This window comes from Rhineura floridana, chromosome 20 (assembly GCF_030035675.1).
Source record: "Rhineura floridana isolate rRhiFlo1 chromosome 20, rRhiFlo1.hap2, whole genome shotgun sequence".
Lineage (NCBI taxonomy): Eukaryota > Metazoa > Chordata > Lepidosauria > Squamata > Rhineuridae > Rhineura > Rhineura floridana.
In genome coordinates, this window is record NC_084499.1 from 22,079,205 (window position 1) to 22,100,837 (window position 21,633).

General features: G+C 48.1%; 2 protein-coding genes across 30 annotated transcripts in view; both read left to right on the forward strand.

Moving 5' to 3' along the window:
* The first annotated feature begins 214 nt into the window (after positions 1-214).
* Positions 215-4,658, forward strand: TMEM250 (transmembrane protein 250). Of its 6 annotated transcripts, none has more exons than XM_061603579.1 (3): positions 216-305; positions 862-976; positions 4,088-4,658. In XM_061603579.1, the coding sequence occupies exon 3, from the start codon at positions 4,217-4,219 to the stop codon at positions 4,634-4,636; it is 420 nt and encodes a 139-aa protein (XP_061459563.1). In that variant the 5' UTR covers positions 216-305; positions 862-976; positions 4,088-4,216; the 3' UTR covers positions 4,637-4,658. The 6 variants fall into 6 exon arrangements, with proteins under 6 accessions (XP_061459562.1, XP_061459563.1, XP_061459565.1 ...); XM_061603581.1 differs by lacking the exon at positions 216-305 and adding an exon at positions 313-461; XM_061603580.1 differs by lacking the exon at positions 216-305 and adding an exon at positions 472-596.
* Positions 220-21,633, forward strand: part of NACC2 (NACC family member 2) — a 77,438-nt gene continuing 56,024 nt past the window's right edge. For 9 of the 24 annotated variants that reach the window (XM_061603565.1, XM_061603561.1, XM_061603564.1 and 6 more), the window contains exon 1: positions 12,257-12,398. The gene's annotated coding sequence lies outside the window, so the exon portion shown is untranslated. Of the gene's footprint in view, positions 306-12,141; positions 12,399-17,361; positions 17,493-21,633 lie in introns of those variants that run through there. The other 15 variants (XR_009759729.1, XR_009759730.1, XR_009759732.1 and 12 more) reach the window with 7 other exon arrangements.

The window sequence follows — 21,633 nt, forward strand, 5'->3', positions numbered from 1 at the left end:
GCTCGGCATAAGGCACCTGCCTGTGCCTCGAACAAGGAGCCCGCAGGGCGGCTAGCCACCTCCCAGAGCGCGCCGGCAGCGAGGAGCGCGATGACAGGCCCAGGCCCCCTTTCCAGGCCGGCTTCTCTTCGTTGCCAGGCAACAGCTTCCCGGCCACCTCTTCCGCCTTCGAGGAGACGGCGCTCTGAGATGACGCCAGTAGCCCGCGCGGCCTCTTCCCACCGCCGGCCGAGCCAGCCTTGGCGCCTCGTCCTCGTCCTCCTCGTCCCCGTCACCAAGCCATGGCTACCCTCAGCCGCCCCCTGGTGAGTCCGGGGCCGTCGGGGGGCCCGGTCCGCGTCGTGATGAGGGGTGGGGTGGTGATTTCCCTCCTCGACGGAGCGCCGGCGCCGCGCGTGGATCCGCTGTTCCCAGCCACCCCCGCGCCTCCGTAGTTATGACCCTCACAACAAGCCTGTGAGGTAGGCTGGACTGAGCAATTGGGCCTGCCCCACATTCGTCCTCCCACACGATGCTGTTCCTGGCAGGCAGGCAGGCAGCAGGCAGGCAGCAGGCAGGCAGGCAGCAGCCAGTTACCGAGGAGGGGGCCTGGGAAGGTATATGCAGCTCATAATCTTGACAATATAAGCGCATAAGAGACCTTTCCCAGTCTGCATCTGCATTGGAATTGCGTTCAGATGTTTTAATCGGTTTATCGTTCGCGTGTCTGCCACCCTGGGCTCCTTTGGGAGGGCAGGTGGGATATGCGTTTGCTGCTTAATAATAATAATAATAATAATAATAATAATGAGGCAGGACATACATTTACTAAATAATAATAACGCTAAATAAATGAAAGCCTGTCTCTCTTTTTGCTTCCAGAGGGGATCCTCTATTGGCCTGCTTTGCAGCCAAGACAACAACAGCCAAGCAACGAAGGGTTGTATCCAGCTAAGTTTTACTGGAGAGCAGATGCATTGAAATGAATGGACCTAAGGTAGGCATGTTCATTCGTTTCAGTAGGCCTGCTCTGAGTAAGACTAGCACTTGATCCAACCCAAAGAATCTTGTAGCACTTTTACACCCTAAGGAAGTTGTCCTGGCAGGAACTTTGGTGGGCTGCAGCCCAGGAAGGCTTAGGGCTTGCTAAGGATTCTTCCTCAACTCCGTGTTTGCTAGTCATTCTTCCCACATGTGCCTCCCTTAACTGTCTGTTAGGAAGAGACGTCACAATAATAACAGTAGCATATATTTATTTTTTAAATACCGTACTAGCCTTGCATATACTAAAAACAAAAAATAAATGGGTGGACAGGTCCTTTTGATAACCTGGGGAAAATGGGGGCACTACAAAAATGTCCCTGCCTGGTAACCTGCAGATGACCTTGTGTTGCTGCAGGAGATTGGTTCTGGATAGTATGGCTGGCGTGCTATCTTTGGGGAAGGGCCATGGGTCAGTGATTGAGCATCTGCTTTGCATATAGAGGGCCCCAGGGTTCATCCCCAATGGTGGCATCTCCAGATAGGACTGGGAGTGTCCCTGCCTGAAACCCTGGAGAGCGGCTGCCACTCAGTGTAGACAGTACTGAGCTAGATGGACTCAGTGGTCTGACGCAGTTTCAGGTAGTGGTGTAAATGTCTCTGCTGATAACACTGGTCTGAAACTCCCTTAGTGCTGGTTGATTGAGACCCAGTAAGGAAAGCTGTGTTGCCCTCTCTAGTTCTGGCTTCTGGCCTAGGCAACAGCATTGCAGAAATTGGTCTGTATGGAATTCTTGATCCAGCACGCATTGATGCGATGGTGAGCTTGGCACAGGCGAATGTGGTTGTTGCTGTTACTGCTGCCGTGGATGAAGATGTGGACCAGTGGCGCAATGGGGCTGTGCAGGGTCCTGGGCAGGCTCTTCTGCTTTGCTCTACCCTGGCAGTGGCGGTGGCTGTGAGCAGGTGCAGCTGTAGAGGTGGGAGGGACTTCTTTGCCTTGTTCACCCATGTGAGTGTGGGATGTATTTATTTATTAGATTTATATCCCACCCTTCCTCCCAATAGGGGCCCAGGGCGGCAAGGAGCACCATTGTGCAGTCCAGGGTGACTAACTTTGGGATGCTCCAGAAAGCCTCTCTCGTTCGGTCAGGGGCATAGCTCAGTAGCAGAGCACAGCGCCTGGTTGGGAGGGTCCCCTGACTGATACCCCAGAATGCTGCTTTCAGTCAGCATAAGTGATACTGAGCAAGATGGATCAGCGGTCTGGCAATCCGATGTGTGATTCCTGACACAGAAGTGTGGGTCATGTTTTATGTACAGACCAATATCAATAAACCTACATCTGTGTAAAAGTGATTGTTGCAGCGTGGTAGAAAGCTTTCCTAGTGAGAAATAAAATACATGAGGTCTAAAGTAGGTGAGATTCACTGTGTATGTATCCCACATGTATTCAGAGACATAGTACTTGAGGGGATCCTGTTTATTTTCCACCGTTGACTTGTGTGTATTGAGTAATAGTCTGCATGAGTGAAGAATCTTTCATCTGAATCTATCACACAAACGGCAAATGAGAGTTGACAGTTGCCTTCATGAAAAGTCATCAAGCACAACGATACTAAGCACTCCAAAGGTTGAAGAAATGGTTGTGCTCATCAGTTTCAGTGGAAGAAGGAATGCCCTGTGCATTCAAAATATGTTATTTCAGTTATATTTAATAAAATGAAGAGTTTACCTGACTCAGCAGAGGAATCACTAATTTTTCACTGCTTGAGTCAAGAGACAAATGTAGATAATTTACAATGACCATGGCAGCAAACACCCTTTCACAGGAGAGAGCTGCAAGTAGAATCCACCACTGAATGCCCCCTAGTTTTATGTTTGTATTCAAAATAACAAACTGCTGGGCACCCATGGCACTTAACAACACATTTGTGCTTTTGTCTGGACAATTTTGCCTCAAAGTTAATGTCTTTCAAACTATATTCCTTGAGGCAGCCAATCTCCACTGTTGTCAGAATGGGGCTGTGTATGACAAGCAGGCAAATATCTGGAAAGAGACTCATAGCTGCAGTGTAAATAGTGAGTAGTCATGAGTATTCTGCAACAAATCCCTTACGGTCCCTCCCAGGGCCAGCTATGCAGAGATCTAGTGAGTGGACTTGGTTGTGGGGGGCACCGTTATACAGGATAGACGTTTAGGAATGCCACAGAATCCTGAGAAAGCACAAACCTCAGGATTTTCCTAGTGTGGGACTGAACTCTTTAACTTATTTTTTTTCTCACATAGGAGGTCCTGCAGCTTGAGGTACTATGTGTTTAAAACATGGTAAATGCAGGGAAAATGTTGTAGGCAGCCTCTCTGAAAGCCTGCTTCCAAAGGCAAGTGAATACACACTTGCAAAACTGTACAGATGTGATGGTGTTTTGTACATGGAGTTTCTCTGTACTTGTGCAAGATGCAAGATGGCCCTTTAGAACCCACGTGTTACAAAGGAAGCCATCCCGCTCTTGGCCAGTCCCCTGCTCCCTTTCCTTTCCTTTCTACTAACAGGGCAGGACTCTTCCTGGTCTAACACACTCCATCCAGACCGACTTACTCCTCTCCAAAGCTGCCCTGTTTGTTGACATTTTATTGCTGAGTATGCAGTGTTTCTGAATTTTATGTGACAGCTCAGCAGCTCAGCCCATGGTTGGAAACTTGCCATCCATCAGCTTTTAGCCTATTATATGATGTGAGAAATTTGCCTAAGCTGTCTGTCTGTCATCCGCTTCCTAATATTAAGACTTGCATAGTGTTCCCTCCAGCAGTTTGCTCTCCTGCCCTTGTTCCTTTGGCAATTTTCCAGGGATTGTGATTGGCTAGGAAAACTTTAAGAGTGAGTTGATCAGTAACAATGTGGAAATGTTTTGGAGCACTTATGGGCCAAAATCCCCAGAAGAAGCTGATTCAAGTTGACTTCACCACACGGCAGCTTGCGGTGTGACTCCCGTGTTTTTGGCTGCAGTCTGTGAAGCGGCCTTCAAGCCTGAACGAGTGAGATCGGCCTGGCTACACCCGCCCATTCTCCTCCTTGCCTTGTTGGGGGTTTTCTCATCCCGGCTCTCCTTCTGTTCCTTCCTGCAGGCAGCGTCCATCCTGGCAAGTGCTTGTGCTCCTGGATCACCAGCCTCGCCCCCCATCTCCACAGATGATGCCTGGCCCATCCCCTGCAAGCCCGGCTCTCCGGCTCTGTAGAAGGTGGGAAGGTGCCTGATGCCTGTAATCCCCATCCCGCGGCGGGTCCGCTCTTTCCATGGCCCCCACACGACATGCCTGCATTCTGCCTGCGGGCCAGTCAGGACCAGTCACTTGGTGCGCACCAAGTACAACAACTTTGACATCTACCTGAAGTCCCGCTGGATGTATGGCTTTATTCGTTTCTTGCTGTACTTTAGCTGCAGCCTATTCACCTCCATCCTGTGGGTGGTGCTGTCTCTCTTGTTTTGCCTCCAGTACCTCAGCATCCGGGTCTTCCTGCGCTTCCAGTACAAACTCTCCATTATACTGCTCTTGCTGGGACGGAGGCGAGTGGACTTTGGCCTCCTGAATGAACTGCTCATCTATGGCATCCATGTCACCATGCTGCTCGTGGGGGGGCTAGGCTGGTGCTTCATGGTCTTTGTGGATATGTAAATAATAAAAGGAAAAACAGCAGGTGCATGTCGGCCAAAGAGGCATGTTTGAATCTAAACAAGTGTGTGTGTGTGTGTGTGTGTGTGAGAGAGAGAGAGGGAGAGAGGGGGAGGGAGGGAGAGGGAGAGGGAGAGGGAGGGAGTGTAAATACTCATTTTGCTTTTTCATACATCCCTGCTGCTAATGTTGATAAATTCATGGGTGGTCCCTTAGAATTGAGGGTTGGGGGTTGATTTGGAGAGAAAGGAGATTCACTTCTAATTCTTGATTGCCTTTGTGTGGTAATATTTGTAAAAGAAAACCATTTTGATTTGGTCCTGTTTTGGAGTCCTAACAGTACATAAGTGGGCGCTGCAACAAATTGTTGCAGTGTGTTCTCGCCTCCTGACAGGAGCACTGCTGTTCAGGGAGACACTTCCAGGGTACTCCATTACATCTTTCCATTTTTGTTTTCCAACTAACACTCAAAATTAGGCAACAGCCAAGCAGGTTGAATCCTCATTTGGCTGCTTTTTGTTTCTAAAAATATTTGATGTACTTCTACAAACTTCCAGGGTGCCCTTAGTGTAGCGCTACCTTCCTCTTGTTTCTCAGGGGCTCTTCTGCCTCCAGTCTTGTCGGCACTCACCAACCGAGTGTGCTGTTCCTCTGATGCTGTTCTTGTGTGTGGGCTTTCCCCTCATCATCTCTTTGCTGCTCTCTGTGATTCCCACGGCAGAAGCGAGTTTTTCTTCTCAGAATTGTGGACTGTTCTTTTGCTCAGACTACTGAGAAAAAGATTACTTACTTCAAGCTTAATATGCAGACAGACAGCTGCGCACTCTTATCTTGGCTGATAGATGTAAATGGAGGACCTTGAGATGTCTTCGTCTTCTTGGGCTCTGTTTATTTATTTTATTTATTTCAGAGTTTATATAACGGTTGTACAGTTTTAAAAATACCCAATCAATGTACAGAAATAGAATATAAAACATAATACAGATGATAAACCAATGTTAAAGACATGAAGCCAACAAGAATTAAAAGCAGCAAAAATATAAGGGGAAAAAGGTTTTCAACATAAAGCATAATAATACTAGGGCTTGCTTCACCTCTAGAAGAAGACCGGTCCAGAGAACTGGTACCATAACACTAAAGCCCCGAAAGGCTAGAGTCATCCTTGCCTCTCTTTCTGAGATTTCCCTACACATGAACTTTTCCCAGTGTCTATCAGGATTACAACTATTTCCAAAAGCAATAGTGGGCAGGAGGTGGGAGGTACTGACAAGGGGGTCCCTGTTTCAAATCTTGTATCTGCCAGGGATTCATCAAGCAGCCGTAGGCAAGCCGGAAACCCTCTGCATTGGCCCATCTGCAGTACAGAAATAGTCCTTGGCCTGCCTCACAGGGTTGTTGTTACAATGTGCGGGAAGTGCTTTGAACACACTAAAATGTTTTGTTGCCATTCTCAAGGTCTTCTGAAGCAGAAACCCCTTCTGCATTTGCACAAGAATCTGGCTGGTCAAAGCCCTGGAGACAAGCAGGAGAAAGTTCTGCAGATCCAGTGAGTGAGAGGAAGATAATTTTTGATTGGTTTTCCTTTCAAAGGACAGGAAGTGGGGGCTGAAGGGATGCAAAAGGCATCCGGGAGAGAACCAGAGAGCTGGTTTGTTTATTCACTGCAGTTGTTTAGATCCCGCCTTCCAAGGTGGCTTCCAAGTCTTCTAGTGACTTTCAAACTCTGGGTTCTTAAACAGTTTGGTGTAGATGTTTTAGAGACCTTGATGCTCTCTTGTTCCCTGGTAGTACGTGATCTGAGAGGGCAAGGATGGGGATGGTGCCAGATCAGAATGTTTGTTCAGCATTTGCTGCAGTGAGGCGGGGCGGGCAGGCAGCAGCAGCAGCGGACTCTGTTGGTGGCTGGTGTTTAGCGCTCTTGGAGTTGCACCAGGCTCTGCTGGGTGTTTGGTGCTGCTCTTTGCTCAGTTCTGAGCACCCCGTTCTTCTTGGCTCTGTTGCTGCTGCCATTTGGCTTCAGAACCTACGGGTTATGTTCGGCTCGATGTTTAATCTGCCATCTCCGACAGACTTAGGCAGGTGGTGGTTCCCAGCCTACTTGCCACCCCCTAACTGTCTGCCCTGCTGACCTGCAGGTTTCTGTTCTCCTCTCCCTCCCTGGGGAAAACCAAGATGTCCTGACATCCAGAATCTTGGCTGAAAGACTTTGTGCTCACTCAGTTCTGACTGTATTGGTTTAATCAGCTTTCCAGATATTTTGGACTACAGCTCTCATAATCCCTAATCAACAGTGAAGCAACCCTATCCTGCTTGGATTTATCTGTCAACACCTATTAGTCATAGTTCCTGGTAGGGAAATGACCCTCCATGATTAGGCATAGTCTACCTCTGAGTACCAGCCATTGGGGGAAGGGCCATTCCTTTCTTGCCCCAAGGCTTCTTTCTCGCAATTCCTGGAGTGCTGGTGGCTCCTGATTTCTCTCACTACCAAGCACTTTCTCAGCCACAACTGGAGCTTTTAAAATGCATTGGGTGGATAGCAGAATTTGTTCACATTCAAGTACATTTCTCCATCACGTGCTGCCCTTTGTCCTGTAGGTCCCACAGCTCTCCTCATCTTCCTACTCAGGAAAGGCCTGGTCTTTGTTAACTTTTTGGGATTCTCAGACGCTGTTGTTTTATCGAATGGAAAGCATTTTCTGCATGGTTTGCCACTTTTAAAAGCTGCTCGTCATTTACTTATCCTTGCAGCCACCCTTTAAGTATGAGTGGTCCCCCACCCACCCCCAATTCAAGGAGCTCAGATGAGTCAGTGGATTTCTTTTTCCAAAAAAGAGAGGGAATTTCAGAATTAAACCCACTGTTTAAGAGAGGAGTTCAAAGAGTATTATTTATTTAGTTGCATTTCCAGTATGTAAACTGGAAGAACCCCCTGCCTTCACTGCTTATGTGGCATGGATGTCCACATCTTCTGCGGTGACACATGTTGTGCTCGATCACTGTTTAGCCTCTATTCTTGGTTGCAATATTTAACTTCTGGAGCTTGGGGGTGTTGTTGATGGGGACAGTGGCCAACAAACAGCACCTGGACTATCCTATAGGGTGCCATTTGGATGCAGAGAGTGGTCTGTGACAGGCATCAGTCTTCTCCCACAAGGGAAACTCTGCTTGAGCTGGGGAGAAAACCAAATTAAATGATGATGGGAAGGAGTTAGACCCCAAGATAGGCAAAAAGGTGGCATGGGAGCACCTAGTAACTCTGTTATTTATTTATTACATTTATATACCAACTTTTTCTCCAAGGAGCTCAAGGTGTTGTACATGGTTCTCTCTCCCCATTTTATCCTCACAACAACCCTGGGAGGTAGGTTAGGCTGAGAGGCAGTGACTGGCCCCCAAGGCCACCCAGTGAGCTTCATGGCTAAGTGGGGATGCGAACCCTGGTCTCCTAGGTCTTCTGCACTGGCGGCAGGAAGGTGGCGCTGCACAAGATGCCCTTTTGGATTCCTTCCACCTCTGGTTATAACTGTCATGCTTTCCCACTAAGATATTCTGGGAAGTGCAAGTCTTTCCGAGGACGAGAGGCTACTATCAAAATAGTAGGACAATGGCTAAGAGTCTAACTGGCTTATCAGAGCTGGTCATCGTACTTTGGGGGGGGGATGACAATAAATGCCAGTTTATGCAGGTGGTGGTGGGGACATGTTTGTTTAGATTTTGCACTGAGATCTTCCTGAACAAATAAGGAAAGAGTCTTCATTATGCAAAAGCTTTGGCTTTCCCTCCTCTAATTAGATTCTTGCTTTTTATATTTTTTATTTCTTCATTTTGTTTTTTCATTTTATAACACCCTACCTGCCTACCACCTGCTTCCTCCCTTTTGTTTCTAATAATAGCATCAAACTTGAAATATGGATGACTTTTGAAATATTTCCTGTCATGTCATCAATCAGATACATATTTACAATCATTCATTAAACTAGAGTGTACGTTTCATCCTTTCTCCTTGGAATATTAATGTTGCTCCTGGATGAAATGCTGTGTGAATATTCATTGCGGAGAATGCAATGGGGGAATCAATCCCTGCACCAGCAATGATGTCACTCTGAGCTGTAATCAAGTGTGCTATTAAAAAAACACATGCAACTATCAGCACTACAAAATCAAATGTATATTGATCACCATAGGGGACATTTGCAAGGAGAGGTGTGTGTGTGAGTGAGAGACTGACTGACTTTTTGTAGGCAAGGACTGAAGGTCAGGTTTATATTCTTGAATTTTGAAGTCTTACGGTGGGACAGGGTTAACCCTCTTAGAAGGATATATGCTGTGTGTGCGCACACACGTGGATAGCTGAGGTCTGTCTTCAGAGGATTGCCTTTCTGCTGAGGAAAGGGCATAGCACTGCAGGCTTATGTTGGCTCTGTGTATCACTAAGGGGAAAAAAAGTTGGCTTCCAAAGAGGTTGCAAAGGAATTGCTGGGAACACCCAGCCTGTGTGAATAGCTTCTCTTGGCCAGGTTGAGGTAGGCTTGCCCTTGGCCAAAATTTCCTGCGTCTTTGACTGCCATTTGCTCCCAGTGCCAGGATTGCCTCTGGTGTGTTTTGCTTCATGTTTTGAGACAGTCTTCCTAGATGTGGGCTTCGTCCTTCCCTGTACCCAGTAATGGAGTCTCTCTTCCTCTACCCCCTTTCTTGAATGCTAAATTTGAACCCCTTGCATATGTCTGCTAATGACTTCTGCTGATATTCAAAAGTCCACCTCAAATGTTGTTTTCTCCATTTTAGGGTACATGTTGTGTCTAGTGTTTGGGGATGTATAGGGGTGCTTGAGCACAAATTTGGGAATTTATTACAGGTAAAGAACCCCAGTGCCTGATGTTTGAGGAGAAGGAAGGTGATAAGATTATTAGTGGAACACACGAGGACCAGAGAAATCCAAGTGCATGGTGGGTGTCCCCAGAGGACCTCGAGTTGCTGTGTTTAAAGTGAAAATGTGTCTGCACTCGAGAGGTACATTTTCGTGTCATGTCATTGTGAATCTAGGGCATACTTCCTCTAGATGTAAATATAAAATCTTTTTAAAATGTTATTTTGCAGTGCATTATTGTGACTCCACACTGTTTTTCTAAATGCTGGGTGTTAATTGAATTCCTAATCTAGCAGTTTTTGAAGCATCAAATTAATATTATTTTTAATTCATTCAGCATTGAAAGTAGCTTGAAAATGCAAATGTTTGTACTAGAGAACTCAGGAAGAACTTCAAAGCACCTCTCTCAGTTAAGAACTTCTAGAGGGGCAGCTGTACGAGTCCCTTGCACCTAAAACAAACAAAAAAGAGTGGTTAAGGTGTTGGACTACAACCTGGGAGACCAGGGTTCGAATCCCCACACAGCCATGAAGCACACTGGGTGACCTTGGGCCAGTCACTGCCTCTCAGCCTCAGAGGGAGGCAATGGTAAACTACCTCTCAATACCACTTACCATGAAAATCTTATTCATAGGGTTGCCATAAGTTGGGATCGACTTGAAGGCAGGAGAACCAACCAACCACGCTAAAGACTGTAATTAGAATTGTCACTGACTAGACATTTTGCATTTTCTCACCCTTCTCAGGCCAAGAGGTAAAGTTTCAAGAGGTAGAGTATATAAATATTTAAATAAATGTTGGGCTCACTATTCACATTTCCCCATTCAATGTACGCATGTAGTCTAGCCTTTGCCAACTTGATGCCCTCTAGTTGTTTTGGACTGCAACTCCCATCAGCCCCAAATAGCTCTGCCACCCAAATAGCCCGACCATATGATGTTGGGGCTCATGGGAGCATGGTTGTGCTGGCTAGGGCTGATGGGAGCTGTAGTCCAAAACATCTGGCTGGCACCAGATTGTGGGAGGCTGAGCTGGTAAACCAATGTCATGCGTCAGACAAAAGTGGCTTCTAGTCTATGAAAGCCTATTGCTACAACAGGGCTCTGAGTTTTTAAGGTACCAGCAAAGAAGCATCTTCTTTATTTTTGTGGTGTTAGAAATCTGAGCCAGAGAAAGGAAGTCCATGGCTCACAGCCTTTTACTGGGGGATTTGGTGCTTTAAAAACGGCTGTTTGTTTTACATTGTTGTTTTTGTTTGTTGGTCTATTTTGGTTTTTAGGGTAACATCCTGCCACGTCCTATTTGGTTGATTTTGTGTAAAGTCACCTTGTGTCGCCAGAATGGTTCGGGGGGGCAATTTGGCTTTGTGTGTGTGAATAGAGGGGCCCACAAAAACTGGGCATTTGGTAGTGGGGGGAAGCATAGGTCCTGCTTTACAGAGGAGAGCCCCCTATTTGAAGATGCCTTCCATTTGAAGGGCCACTTGGCCCGATTTAAAGATAAAGAACCCTCAGGAGGGAGAGGGCCTTTCTGTGGCCCATCCACACTCAGCAGACTGAGCAGGCACACACGCCAATCACCAGGCCACTGCCCCATTCCCTGCTATGGTGAGATGGACTGTATTTCTGGTCATTATTTCTAAATTTGTATCTAAACGTGTAAATTCGCATGTGCAAACCCAATTTTATCCTTCTGGGGGATGCCCAAGTGCCCCTCCCCCTTTCAGTTGGCATTGCCCCGGAGGCTGTTCTCAGCCGGATGCCAGGAGGTGCTGCATAGTGACAGAGATGGCAAAGACCTCTCTGTGGGGAGTAAAACATCCTGCCTTGCTGCGAGGGAGGCCGTTTCTTCATTTATTGGCGGTATTTCCAGGCAGCCTCACAGCAACAGTTCTCAGGGGTGCCCCAGTCACTGCCGCTGCCTCCGGCTCCCTTCATGTGACGGACATGAGCCAAAGTGCACTTTTGAGGTCGACACCTGAGGCCCTTTCCCAGCATACTGGGAAAGATTTGGAGGGTGGTAATGAGGGAGGGGGCCCTTGTCGTCATGCCCCTCACCTCAGGGAAAGCCCTCCCCAGGGAGGCCTGCATGGCGCAAACCTTACTAGATTTTCAGCTCTAGGGGTAAGAACTTGTCTTTGGCCCAAATGGATCGCATGGCAGCAGCGTTCTCTTCGGCTTGGTGTCTGGGGGAGTTGATTGTCCTGCTGCTGAGCCTTATTAATTGCTAGAGGGTTGGACACAGGGCTGTTTCCCCACTTCATTTCTATATCTTGTAGAGAGCAGTTTCTGCAAACTGTCATTATTAACATGTAAAAAAGTTGTTATTTATTATTTGGATATTATTATTATTATCCTAGTAATACTAAAATAATAATTTGGACTGATAATAATGTAATAATTATCATTTATTACTAGCCTACTACTACTACTACTACTAAGGGCTAATAGTGATTTGGAGCGGTGGCTTCTTGACGTCTTTCAAGCCCCCTCCCCTCCTCACTCGGGAGGGGGGAGGAAGAGGAGGGGGATTCCGCACCCCACCCCCCACTTTCGATTTGGGAAGGCAATTCTGAAACCTTTTTTATGGCGGGGCGGGAGGCTCCTGTTTCCATCATGAGCAACTGCCGCCCCCCCCGTTTCCCCAGTAACGATGAGGGTGGACATTGGCATGGGGGGGGCTTGAGGACCAGACTGGCCCCCCTCTCCTCCGTGAGAGTTTTTTGGGGGGAGGCCACCCTCCGCCGCCTCCTCCCCCTCCGCCGCCATAATCACTTCCTGCCTCCAGCCGGGAGGAGCCGGCGGGGAAGAAGGCCAGGCCAGCCCAAGCAGGCAGGCAGCTCTGCTTGCTGCGGGAGGTCCACGCCGGCCCGAGGCGACCCGCCACCCCCCGCAGGTAAGCCAGGTCCCACAACACCCCCGCCCGGGGAGAGAGGGCGCCGTGGAAACCGCCGTTGCCTCTGCTGCCCCCCCCCGCGGAGTGCCCTACAGAGACGCTCTTGCGCTCCCTTCCCCCCCCCCACGCGGGCAGAGGGGTAACACCCCGGCGGCTCCAAGGGGGGCTCTGCTCCACCTTGCAGGGAGGGCGCACCCCGGAGGGGGGCGGGGGGACAGAGGCGGCACGCATCTGGGGCTCCCCAGGGGTTGGTCCCCCTCGCCACGCTGCTGGGAGTCGGAGTCCAGCAGTACCCGCCCTCTTGCCTCCTCCCCGGGTGTCTCTTCGCTGCCCCCTTCTCCATTTCTTCCCCTCTGGCCTTTGCTCCCTCAAGGGGGCAATTCAGGGCTGAGCCTCAGCTTGCCTGCTCTGACCAATGCAGTGGCGGGGACCCCTCATCCCCCTGCCGGGCCGGGAGCCCGAGCCCCCAGGCTTGCTCAAAGGGAGCGCCGCAGGCAGGCCGGCAGCCCGCCCGCCGGCCACCACTGCCTTGGCAGCTGGAGAACAACCCTTCCCCCTTGCCGCTTATTCCGACAGCCGCTCTCCCCTCTGCCCCAAACGGGGTGGGGGGCAGCCACGCAAAGAGGGGCAACCCTGGTCCATTCCTTTCACAGGGGTGGGGCCTCCATTTCCACCCCTCCCCGCGCCAGTGGCCCTATTGCCCGGGAGCTCTCTTTGCCACTCCGTTCCCTGAAAGGGCCCATTATGCTCCTGGTGGTAACAGCGGAGGTATCTCGTTGAGCCTGGCTCAGTACTCCACTTCACCTCTGTCTTTGTAGAAATTCCTTCGGGGTTTTTGTCTGGTAGATTCTGCTTGGGGTACAGTTAGCTGGATGCGTCAATGGAGTAACCGAGCGGGCCATATCCCAGTGCAGGCGGCGCTCAGCCAGCTAGTCCTTTCCTTGTTGTCACTTTGCAGTCCGAAGGCGAGCAGGAGATTTTTAAGTGCTGGAAATGAATACCGTAATCTCTTGCTGGGAAGCCACACACTCCTCTTTCTCCAGAGTGAACTGCTTGGACGTTTGCTCGCTTTTTCCTAGCTCAGCATTTGTAAGGCTCCTGCACTTAAAATGCTTTTAGTGGAGAGGGAATTTTGGCAGGTATTGCAAGGAGGGTAGGGAGGTGCACCTGCCAAATGCCAGCTTTTAAAAACTATTAAGGGCACAGGAGCAAAATATTTAAGGAATCTGCAGAGGGGGCTGTGTGTCTCTCTCTCGCTGTGTGTTACTTGAGGTGAAGGACTAGGAATGAAATGGGGCAAATGGTAGGCACTGGTATGTTTCAAGAAAAGTAGTGGGGATGATGATGATCTGGTAGGATTTGCCTACCTATTTGTTTTTTAAACATAATTTGACAAATTGGAGTAGAAATATAACATTGGTTTTTCATTTCTAGCCTCTCTCCAGGCCTTTTTACACCCCCAAATGGGATGGGAAATGGGATCCCCACCTTTTGCCCACAGGAGCCAGACTGGCCAGCAGGTGCCCCCCTCCCCCAATATGTTCAGTGTGTGCATCACATGAAAAGGGCTTTTCAGAATTTGTTAAGACTGTTTAATGAATACCTGATGCTGGTTTAGGCAATGATATAATGTGTGTGGTGAAGAAAATGGTAATCCACACCAGTGAAAGTTTGTTTAGGAAGGCCAGTGGGGGCTGTCAGAATTGAACAGTGTTGTGTGTCATTCCAGTTTATCAAGAAGATGCATCCTTTTCTCTGTGGGCATGTGCGCACGCGTGTGTGTTTGGAAGGGTGGTGCATTCTTGGGTTCTAAATCAGATTAAGTGCCTTTCCCAGTGCTGGTGTGTTCCTGAACATGCTGTGGTTAAAAATGCATTTAGTGCCCCCAAGGACTTCTTCAAATGGCTTCAGTAAGAGACTAAAGCTGCAGGAGGAGGAGCACACTCTGAACTTCAGTACGTGAGTGTCTGTGCAGCAGCAGCAAAGTACAGAAGCACTTAAAAATGACGTATCCATTACATGCTGCTTCGTTAATTGGAATACTTACTTGTGCATTTCCTCCTTTTCAGAAGGCATTTTGCAAGGCTGTGCGGATTGATGCATTGGCTGCTTGCCAAGAGTTTGTCTTGTGACCTGAGTAATTGATGAGTTGGTACACGCTTCTACCTTTTGCTAACTGAAATATTAAAGAGCAGTTGAAGTTGGATTTGGTAAACAGAATGGAATTTATTGCTCTTCTCTTCCTGTCAAAGCTGCTCCTATGAATTAATATTCTGCTGCTTGACGAAATATGTCTGTGTCATACAGTTTCTGGACCTGACTTCTGTAATTCTCACCACAAATATTAATAATATTTATATGGTGATTTCACCAAGTTCTGAAAGTCCTTTGTACATACGTAACAGCACGCACCAAACAAGAGGTGCTTCTGGGTTCTGAACTGTTGATTTCAGTAACAACAAAAGAGTTTTCTGGCACCTTAAAGGCTAACAAGTTTATACATTTTTGTAGATTAGATTCTGGTTCATCAGATGCATGAAGCGTTAGAATCATAGAATAGTAGAGTTGGAAGGGGCCTACAAGGCCATCGAGTCCAACCCCCTGCTCAATGCAGGAATCCAAATCAATGCTAAGTTGTCAAGTAAAGGCATACTTCAGATTTCAGTTTTAAAAGCTCTTTCAGGAGAAATTGCACCAAATTGTGGTAGTGATTGGAAAGTATACAGTGAGGAGGGGTTTCGTAAGTGCATGACAGCTGTCATTTTTATTTTCATGACTATTTAACATAGACATACAGAAATGTTTGCTACTTACTCTGAAGGCTCAGAAGGTGAGACGGATCCTACTCCTGCACTCGGGGCTCTTTAGAAAATGAGAATGACATTTTCACTGGGTTTTGACTTTGGACTTTTGGTCCAAGATTGCAGCCTGAAGATGCTTATCCATGAAATGAGCTTTGTTTCCAAATAAATGTGTTTAGGCTCCAGCTGTTATGAGGCAAACAAGGCAAGGGAATAGGTCTCTGGGAAAATGGAGTAGAAAGAGGAGGTTTGGGGTCTTGTCCACAGTTTCATTTGTAAGGAAAAGAAAATGGTTTCCAAACTTGTGCAACAGGGGAAGGGTGGTGGTGAAAGAGACTACGCTCTGACATATCACTCCTAGATTCCCCAACCCAGAGCTATCAGAAGAATGTCACTGAAACTAAAAGCAAAAACCTGCACCATTATTGGCAGGTGCTCAGCCAATGTATGTCCTGACTTGGCACAAGGGGGGCAAACTCCTCCCTGGCTGATCTTAGAGGCTTTCATGAGGCATGGGGTAGAGGTGACCCTTTGATGTACCTTTGGCCCAAGCACCAGGGATGTTGGCGGTTCAGGGGGAAGCATTGTTCCCATCATTGTGCTGCACCCAGTCAAGAGCTGGCGGCCCAGTTCTGCAGCCGCTGAAGCTTTGGAACAGTCATCAATGGCAGTTCATGCTGAGCAGCACAGAAGGGAGGAGGAAGAGGTGCCCACCCAGCCCTAAGAGGCAATGGGGAAATGAAGCGCTGTGCTGCTCCCGCCGACCAGCGCCACATACCTCTTGTTGCTGCTTTTTCTTTGCCTTGTTTAAGCTCTCTGCAGCAGCAGATGGCTGCAGCGTGAATTGTACATTTCTGTTAATTCCTCTCTCAAACTCTGCTGGTGCCAGCTGGGAGCTTCTTGTGTGAATTGCTGGCTTTACATTTTCCTTCATGTGAGTTTACCGTTGTTTCTCTGGCACTTGTCTCAACAGTCCAGCCTATCTTCTGTTTTTAGGGGGACTTTGCTAACTAGAGTTGAATGAAAGAGTTTCAAATGTGAACATTTAACATGACGAGGAATCACAAAGGCACATGCTAAGTGTGCCAAAGTGGCACACAAGCCTCCCAGTGCTGTCTCCAAGTGAGGAGGCTTGTGACATTCTTCGTGCCTTTTTGTAGCAAATCAAGTGTCATGCCAGGTTTTTCTTTCCAGTGAGATCATTTGCAAAATGTGTTTCTCAGCTTGCTGCAGGCATATTTCATCATGTCACTTGCAATTGCTCATTTGCTAGGAGCTATGATTCATTAGTCAAGGTCCTATATACCTCCTCTTCTTTTTCTGATTTGTTTAATTTTTAAAGGGAAGCCACAAAAAAGTAAATCTTTGAAGGATTCGTAAAAGTTCTTAAATCGTGTGTGCGTTTGTTCCAGCACGCTCCTTGTTGCTGAAGGGGAAAAATTATCTCCACTGTTGGAGCCACAGTTCACTGATGTTTGTTAGGACCTGCACTTTGGGCCAGAGTAGTGACCTGGAGCCGAGCCTTTCTAGCTGAGGCCCCAAACAAGTGGCCTTTGACCTCTTGAGCATGGCTCATGGCCTCCAGACTGAGGCTGCCCTCCAAGACCAGTGGCGTGTGACCTGTGGGGTCTGCAGCACACACCATTGCTGTGAATCCTGCTAAAGAAGAGGGCTCACCCTTGTAGTGCTATTCAGGCCTTTTGGGGGGCAGGGAAAGGGACACCGACATCTTCCCCTGCTATGCTGCATTGTGCTGAAGTGCTTGAGTATGCTGGTGGGGCTTTGCACATGCTCACAGACACTGCCTACTTGCTCTGGGTCTGCGCAAATAGGTATTGGGGGGCCTTCCTTATGTTTTTCCATGAAGGGAGACTGGGTCACTTCTTATTTGGAGTCTTTAAAAAGGCATGAAGAAGAACACAAGGAGAGCCTGCTGGATCAGGCCAAAGGGGGCCCATCTAGTCCATCCTCCTGTTCTCACAGTGACCAATCAGATGCCCCACAGGGAAGCCCGCCAGCAGTGACAGAGAGGAGAGAGACTTGTCGTTTCTGGGTTTCAAACCTGCTCTTTAAATAACATGAGACTCCTACAATCAGCTTAGTATGTCTTACAAACTAACCAGCCTGTTTTTTTCTGTCCTCTTGCTACTGGTCAACGGCAGCAGGCGAGGGAGGAGGAACCTGGACCAGACCACCCACCTTGGGACTCTCTCTGCTCCAGGAGGGGCGGGCTGGGCCGAGCCATGTGTCCTCCCCCCCCAAAGAAAAGCAAACACAACTTTTTCCTTCCAAGGTTTGTGTTCTCTCCTGGGTGTATGAGGTGTTTCTAATTGTAACCCAACACCTGGTTTAAAAGGTGGTGATGGGGAACTGGATGCTGGACCTTTGCTTTGGAATGGAGCACTGGCTCCACCAGAGGGCATGTCTGGGCCTCCATTCAGTTGGCCGCACAGGGACATTTGAGATGCAATTCCACTCTTTGAGTCCAGGTACGTGGGGAGCTGCCTACCCTGCGTCCCCACCTACCTCAGTGACTGGCAGCAGCTCTTCAGGATTCCAGGCAGGGGCTGTGCCTGTGTCCCCAAGCCCTACCTGGAGGTGCCATTGCATGGCGCTCAGCCACTGAGCTGTCGCTCTTCTCCTGAACATAACACAAAATTCTAGTCCTCATGGTTTGAATAGGAAGTTGCTTTATACCGAGCCAGAGTATTGGTCCAGCTAGCTCAGTATTGTCTACAGTGACGGGCAGTGGCTGTCCAGGATTTCAGGCAGGGTCCTCCTCCAGCTCTACCTGGAGATGCCACCAGGGACTGAACCAGGGACCTTCTGCATGCAAAGCAGGTGCTCTGCCACGGAGCCACAGCCCTTCCCCAAATCTCTAACAGCCTAATTGATTAGGAACATTCAGAAACGCATTTCTTATTTCAGACGAAAGAGAGGATATATATATATTTAAAAATAATTAAAATCATCTTAAAGAAATTGTGTGTGCGCGCGCGCATGCAGATGTTTTGGTTTCTAGAAATCAGCTTTGTGTCTTGGGTGGGTTAGGCGTTTGGCGTTCTCTTTGGGCACAGAAATGAACGGGCAAAAGCCCTGCATGGTGTAGAAAGATGAAATTGGGCTGGATAGGCTCTCGCCCTACTTGAGGGTGGGGGGAGAGTAATGGCCAAGCGCTGAGTCTGTAGCCACCGCCATGGCCCAGCACGGCCCCCTTCTTGTGTAGCTGTGCCCCCTATTCATCAAATGTCCTTGTGGATACTCTTCTAGTCACAACAAAGGAGAGGGCTGGACGAACTCCAGATCCTGCTTGCTTCCCAGTGCCTATATATAGGCTGCTGGTGTCTAGGAATTAAAAACATTTTCTCCCTTCTGGAAAGGTCTGGCAGTTAAGATTGGGGGGAAAACAATAGAAAATTGGTTATTAAGAATTTGGGATGTAGCTTACATGGTCAAGCTAATAAATATCATTAGGATTCGAGAAGGAAGGCAAATGGAGAACAAATTTGTTGAGAGATGGAGTTTATTTATTATGTATTGGAATAATTAGATACAAAAATGCAATTAAAGAATCCAAATGATTTTTTCTAGCCTAGAATTGGAGAATAAAGACCAGGTCAGTGGGGAGAAATTAAGGCCAAAGATACACATTATATGCAGACCGCAAAAAGGCAGTTTTCCCTCCGAATTCTGATCTTTTTAACTTCTGAGTGTCTGTGGATACTTGCCCCTTTGCATTCCTCTACTTTTCTGCTTTATTTGTTGAAACCTCCCAGAGGCTTTTGCTCCCATTCTGCTCCAGTCAGTGTGGCTGATGGGGAGTTATTTATTTATTTAATTAATTAATTTGTATCCCGCCCTTCCTCCCAGCAGGAGCCCAGGGTGGCAAACAAAGCACTAAAACACTTTAAAACATCATAAAAACAGATCTTAAAATACATTAAAACAAAACAACATTAAAAACAATTTTAAAAACTTTTAAAAGGGTTAAAAACATTATTAAAAAAACATATTAAACAATTCTGACACAGATGCAGACTGGGGTAGGTCTCAACCTAAAAGGCTTGTTGAAAGAGGAAAGTCTTCAAAAGGCGCTGAAAAGATAGCAGAGATGGCGCCTGCCTAATATTCAAAGGGAGGGAGTTCCACAGGGTAGGTGCCGCCACACTAAAGGTCCGTTTCCTGTATTGTGCAGAATGAACCTCCTGATAAGATGGTATCTGCAGGAGGCCCTCACCTGCAGAGCGCAGTGATCGACTGGGTATATAAGGGGTAAGACGGTCTTTCAGGTATCCTGGTCCAGAGCTGTTTAGGGCTTTGTACACCAAAAAGAACCTTGAACTTGGTCCGGTAGCAAGTGGGCAGCCAGTGCAATTCTTTCAGCAGCGGGGTGACATGTTGGCAATACCCTGCTCCAGTGAGCAGTCTCGCCACCGCATTTTGCACCAGCTGCAGCTTCCGGACCAACCTCCAGGGCAGCCCCACATAGAGCGCATTACAGTAATCCAGCCTAGAGGTTACCAGTGTGTGGACAACAGTGGTCAGGCTATCGCAGTCCAGAAATGGCTGCAGCTGTCTCACCAGCCAAAGCTGGTAAAAGGCACTCCTAGCCACTGAGGTCACCTGGGCCTCTAGTGACAAAAATGGATCCAGGAGCACCCCCAGGCTACGGATCTGCTCTTTCAGAGCGAGTACAACCCCATCCAAAGCAGGCAACTGACTGGTTATCTGAACTCGGGAACCACCAACCCGCAGCCCCTCCGTCTTGCTAGGATTCAGACTCAGCTTATTGGCCTTCATCCAGCCCACCACCGAGTCCAGGCAGCAGTCCAGCTTGCACGGCCTCTCCTGATTCAGACATTACGGAGAAATAGAGCTGGGTATCATCAGCATACTGCTGACACCTCGCCCCAAAGCTCCTGATGACTGCTCCCAAGGGCTTCATATTGTTGTTGAACAGCATGGGGGACAAGATGGTACCCTGCGACACCTCACAGCACAGCTGCCAGGGGCTGAAAGACAGTCACCCAATGCTATTCTCTGAGAACGACCCTGGAGATAGGATCGGAACCACTGTAAAACCGTGCCTCCAATACCCATCTCACCAAGTGGACCCAGAAGGATACCATGGTCAATGGTACCAAAAGCCGCTGAGAGATCAAGTAAGAACAACAGGGTTGCACTCCCCCTGTCCTTCCGACAAAGGTCATCCATCAGGGTGACCAAGGCTGATTCAGTCCCATAGCCAGGCCTGAACCCAGACTGGAATGGGTCAAGATAATCTGTTTCATCCAAGAGTACTTGCAATTGCTGTGCCACAACCCTCTCAATCACCTTCCCTAAGAAGGGGGTATTTGCAACCGGTCGGTAGTTGTCACAAACCAATAGATCCAGGGTGGGCTTTTTCAGGAGTGGTTGAATCACCGCCTCTTTCAAGGCGGCTGGAACCACTCCCTCCCGCAATGATGCGTTGACCACACCCTGGATCCACTTGGTCAGACCCCCTCGGCAAGCTTTAATAAGCCAAGAAGAACAAGGGTCGAGAGGACACGTTGCTGGTCGCATCATCGCAAACAAGGAGTTGCAGTCCAATAACATCTAGAGGGCACCATGTTGGCTGGTGTTCTCTTTGGCCACTCATATGGTGCTTGTTCCGCTTTTACGGCGGTTTTCGGGAATCGCGTGACATTCTATTCAATGACTTCCCCTTTACAGTGGTTTTTGCTTTACAGTGGGGGTCCGGAACATAACCTGCCATATGAGTGGGGCCCTACTGTACATGGTTTCTCCCCATATTTTCCTTCTCAGCAACCCTGTGAGGTAAGGTAGCCTGAGAGGCGGGGACTGGCCTTAACCTCACTTGGGTGAGCTTCATAGTTGGGCAGGGATGTAACCCCCCCCCCGCCCAGCCGAAGTCCTGCGCTCACAGTAGACCAGATCTGCTTAAGTATTGCCTTTTCCAGAATCTTCATCTCTGGAAATACTTCACTGCCCTGTTTTAATGTGTTTCTGCAAGAGGGCAAAGTTAAGGTTGCAACCCTAAATTTGAATTTCCTTATGTTTGCAGAAACTTTCTGTTTTTAATGCACCGTAGATTGCTGTATTTATTTCGATTCTCATTATTGAGTTACATTCTGTTAAATGTTGGAGGGTTTTTTTTGTTCTCAGCAGTTTTCTCTTTTTTCTTTTTTTTGAAGACTATAAAATCATTCGAGTGAAGGAAGATTAAAAAGATGCATAACAATTAAAACGTTAATGCTGCCGCCATCACTCAACTTTTGAAGCTGCTCAGGCGCTCAGCTTGGATCATCTCTCCTTGCAGTGACCCCTGCTGAGCCAGCTGAGCCAGAATGGGATTTTCTTTCGGTGGTGGGCGAATGGGAGGAAGTAAACTTTAGGGAAAGGAGTCAGTCCTGTCTTAGCTTTACGTTTGA

Coding starts and splice junctions, on each gene's coding strand:
- TMEM250 (XM_061603578.1), top strand. CDS start 4,217: ATGCCTGTAATCCCCATCCCGCGGCGGGTCCGCTCTTTCCATGGCCCC.